The 4,546-nt window shown below is 47.2% G+C and overlaps 1 protein-coding gene across 1 annotated transcript; it reads right to left on the bottom strand.

Moving 5' to 3' along the window:
• Nucleotides 1–769: 769 nt before the first annotated feature.
• LOC307095043 (neugrin-like) lies at nucleotides 770–4,188 on the bottom strand (the record flags this gene model as incomplete). The annotated part of the gene is made up of 2 exons (XM_079764216.1): nucleotides 770–1,476; nucleotides 4,137–4,188. The coding sequence occupies 2 exons, from the start codon at nucleotides 4,186–4,188 to the stop codon at nucleotides 770–772; spliced, it is 759 nt and encodes a 252-aa protein (XP_079620342.1).
• Nucleotides 4,189–4,546: the final 358 nt, after the last annotated feature.

The raw sequence follows: 4,546 nt of genomic DNA, 5'->3' as shown, positions 1-4,546 counted from the left end.
AGAGAGAATCATTGATCAGCTGTCTCCTGCATGCCCCCTACAGAGATGGAGCTCCCCAACCTAGGCTAGTGCCCTGACTTGGAATCCAACTAGAGATACCTTGTTTCATGGGTCCATGCCCAACCACTGAGCCATGCCATGTGGGCAAACTATCTTTTTTATTGTTGGCTCTATTACAAATAGACCCAATTTCCCCCATCCTCATCCCCCTTTGCCTCGCTCTACCCTGCCCCCACCATTTCTAGGCACTCAGCACATTATTGTCTATGTCCATGGACTGCATATATGTATATACTTATTTTTCTGCTGCATTTCACTTTACTTTGCACAAAATGAACACAACCAATTGACTAAGCAGCTCCAGAACTGTTAGTGTTCATTAATCAAGAAGTAAATGATGTCAGAAGGAACACTTTTCAATTTCTCCTATACACATATTGTAAAGACAACAAACTCCTAATATGTGACACAGGCTGGTTTCGATACATAGAAAGCCTAAGCAAGAAGGCTGAGTACTGAATATCCACATGGTCAGACCAGGAGCCTTGCTCCAGGAGCTAGACTACACCTAGCCTGTTATTCACACTGCCCGCATATACATCTGCCATGTGAAGTTCACTGTCTCTTGTTAGATTGAAATCCTAGGGGCTCCTTCCATTTTCAGGCTCATCATTTCCAAGGTGGACCATCCACACACAGAAATACAGGCAGCTCCAATATGCTCGCTCAGCTGTATTTTACATAACACCTCCACCAGCCAGGCTCCAGTTCAAATTCTGTACAGGAAGTTCTCATTGTTGTCAAAGAACTCTTGCCCCCTCTGCACTACCTTGCTGCTGAAGTTCTGCTCACCGAGTTCTCTTGGCTTCAATGCTTCCAGCTCCTTCGCACTTGGCAATGCATCGCTGTCAGTGCCTCTGGTGCCCTCACAACCACTGGTGGAGTACTTCTGCAGCTCTCTGTGCTGACCTTGGGCTGAAGCAACAGGCACAAAGCTTTCCTTCTCCAGGCTCTGGACTCCTTTATTCCTTCCCTTCTGTCTCCTCGTTGTGTTTATACTCTGAGGATTCGGTTCTGTCACACTCAAAGCTGTGCTGTGACCGTGGCCTCGGGATGAGGCTTCAGCTCCTGACACAGGGCGGCCTGCAGAAAGCAGCTCCCAGGCATCCCCAGGGCCTGGGAGCTGGCGGAGCCAGTGGGCAAGCCCAGCTTTCTGAAGGACCTTTTGATCCTGCTTCAGTTTCTTCTCCAATGTGGGCACAAACTTGCTTTTTAAAACCCTTCTGATCACATCGGAGCTAACTTCCAAGACTTCAGGCAATCTGGGAAGTGACCAGGACTCTGGAAATTCGTAATGTAAATACCGGATCTTCTCCCTGGCTCCCCTGGTCAGAGTCCTGGGCGGGGCTGCTTGGGGCTCCATTTCCCTCTGAATTTTTTGGAACAGGATGGCTTTTTTTCTGTGGTCTCCCAGCGCTGGGGGAGAGAACCAATGGAAGAAGCTATGCGTGAAAGCAACATGAGTGGTTGAAGTGTCTCAGCTAAATCAGGAAGCACCCAGCCCTGGTCTCTTTGTTCATTGCCCCAGCAAATCTAACACCCACAGCAGCCCCTGAGCAAGGCAAGCTCTCTAAACGGGCAATGAAATAAGTCCCTGGTGATGGCACCATGGTCCCAAAGTAGCCAAACACCTGCCCGTGCGCTTCTGATGAGGGAAGTAGCAAGGCCCTGCCTCAGGCTGAGGCCCCAGGAGGGAGCCAGTACTGTTAAAACTGGAGAGGAACCAAGCAATATTTAGATAGATGGAGTTACATTTATTTCGCGCGAGTCCAGAGGAAAATGTCTCTCAAATTCTGGGCCCCATCATGGAGGAATTTTCTCTATTTATACGTTCCCTAACCAGGAATAGAACCAGGACCTCATGGATCATAGATGAGTGCTCAACCATTGAGCAACAGCAGCAGGGCTATATTATATATTTCTTAAAATTTAATATGTCTTTTGGATCAGTGATAGTATTACAGATGTTTCCCATTTTCACTTGTGCATATATTCTTTGGGGGAACTCTCCCGGTTGTCCCCACACCCCTCTCCTGGGAGGTCTGCCAGTTTGTTCCAGTTAATCAGGCCTCTGGCCCCATCTTGTCCTTCCCCAGAGCGACATCAAAATCACTCACACTCCCTGCTGAACCACATCACCATTATTCACCAATGTCATTGGCTGGTTTGCTAGCCCTCCCCTTGGCGTTTGAGAAAACTACATTAACCAGAAAGAAATGCGAACACGTAGGCGGAGCTAAAGGACACTTTGTGTCAGTGCATCCGGTTAGGGCGGGATTTCCCCCTTCCTCCTCCTGGCGGGCATTTTGACCTCTTCAGTTTCTTCCGGGACTCACAGGCTTCAGCCCACTCGCGGTGAGTAGGAGGAGGCCTGGGAGGCAGCGTCCTTGCTGTGCAGGGTGTTTCTGAGGCTTTTTAAGCACCATCAGGCCGGGTGGGGCCTCCGCGCCTCATATACTGCACTCTGCTTCCAGCGTTCTTTCAGCCTGACCCCATTGAACCCTGCAGCACCAGGGGAGGGGAGGTCTGAGTATCTGAGATCTGACTGTGGTTCTCCATAGGTTAAATTTAAGGGAAAAACAGTCATGGAGAGAGGCCTTCACAGCAGGATTCCAGCCTGCCTCTCTGAGTGTGGACTACCAGAGTCTGGGCAGTACCTGATTCTGTTTGAATTTGGCAAGCATTCTCTTGACCACACATGCTGAATAATAAGTAAGAGGTTCAGGAGATGATTATAGGTGGCGGGTCTGTAGCAGTGCAGGTGTGAGAGAGGTGTGGCAGAAAGAGTGATGAGCACTTGGAGAGGGAGTGTGACTTCATGGCCAGAGCACCGTGACATTGACATAAGAGTGAAAGTAGGGAGAGTCCATATCTGGTGGAGTCTGGATGATAAAATAAGGGTAATTGTTGGATAATGTCTGGAAAGGGTGATGTTTTGGTGCTACTTGCCATGTTCAGGGCTTGGATGACATTTATGTACCCACCTGCCTTTTGTTGTTGGGGGTGTCACACTTATGATTAAGAATGAGATATACATCAGTGTTCCCCAGGTTTGAAATTTTCCATGGGCATGGGTAAGGGAGAAGAGTAAGAGAGAAATGGATTATGGAGATAGTTCTCTATAATTTTGGAAAATAAGGTAATTAGGAAACAACCCATCCTTGCCATGGCAAATTTGCATTTCCTTTGAAGTTGTGCCTTTGGGAATGAATCAGTGTGAGAGAAGTGTTGTTCAAAGAAATATGTCCAGCAGGCAGTGCAAAGCTATGGCCTCAGCACTCTGAGATTGTGGTTGGAAAGGTGAAGTTTGATGCAATGTATTTGGTGTCTTTGAGGAACAATCTGAGGGACTACACAGGTATTGCCTGACAAGACCAGTATCAAATCACTCAAACTCCCTGTATGACATCTCTTCCTACCCTATGTTCTTGACACCCACTCTATTGTCTAGAGGAAGTGTGGCGTACATGTGAATCCCAGAGCTCAGTTATCTTCTATCTGTTCAACTTCCTTTATTATGGGAAGACAAAATATCGGTAGAAATATAAGATGACAGTGACTTTCATGGGATGAAGCCCTGGTATCTTCTCTGGTGTGTGGAGTGGAGAGAGCAGATTGATGTGGAGTGTGGGAATATGACAGAGTTGGAACCTTAGGAGTGAATCTGATCGTGGGCTGTACTGTCCCCATTATGACGGTATATGAACGTTGAGGATGTGGCCATTGTCTTCTCTCAGGAGGAATGGGGGCTCCTTGATTAGCCTCAGAGACTTCTTTACTACGATGCGATGCTGGAAGTTTTGACACTTGTGTCATCTGTAGGTAAAACCTTCACATTATCCCAGTGTCCTGGGATGATGTTCTCTCTTCCTTTATTCCTCTGATGTAGCTTTCACTCTTCTACAGCCAGACCATGGGCTCTGCTCATTTCCCCCACTGTCCTGTCAAATGTGCTGTGGCTGCCATGGGTGAGGTCTGTGGAGAGCCCTGAGCGAAGGACTCCACAAACATTGCCTCAGACAGTGCAGGATGTGTCTGGAAGTCAGGAGTCTTATAGACAGCTTAATGGGTCCTACCTGCTCTTTCTTTCCCTCGGAGGGTGACTATGTCCAGATTCATCACTTCCATTTCTACTTTTTTCCTCTAGCCAAAGGTCCTTGGTGACTACCTGTGCCAGATTATGGTCTTTACTTACCTGAATCTTGAACTTTTGTTACAAGATCACACTTCCATTGTTTGTAATATCATCTTCTGTAAATATGATTCCAAGCCAAATTGCTCTAGGCCAGTGTTGGCTGCCCAACTATATAATCTTCCATTAATACTTGGAATATTTCTGTTGTACATACTTGTAGAGAGTAATGTGCATGCTGAAGCCTGAACTTTTATTTACAGGGTGAACATGCAGGATGGTCTCAGAAGAGGCCTGGTCCAGTTGAGTTGCAAATGTGGGCTAGATATGGTGTAAGGGTGGTATTTAGAGGAT

This window comes from Cnephaeus nilssonii, assembly GCF_951640355.1.
Source record: "Cnephaeus nilssonii genome assembly, chromosome: 24".
NCBI lineage: Eukaryota > Metazoa > Chordata > Mammalia > Chiroptera > Vespertilionidae > Cnephaeus > Cnephaeus nilssonii.
Note: the sequence above shows the minus strand (reverse complement) of the source record. Positions and strands in the feature narration are given on the sequence as shown.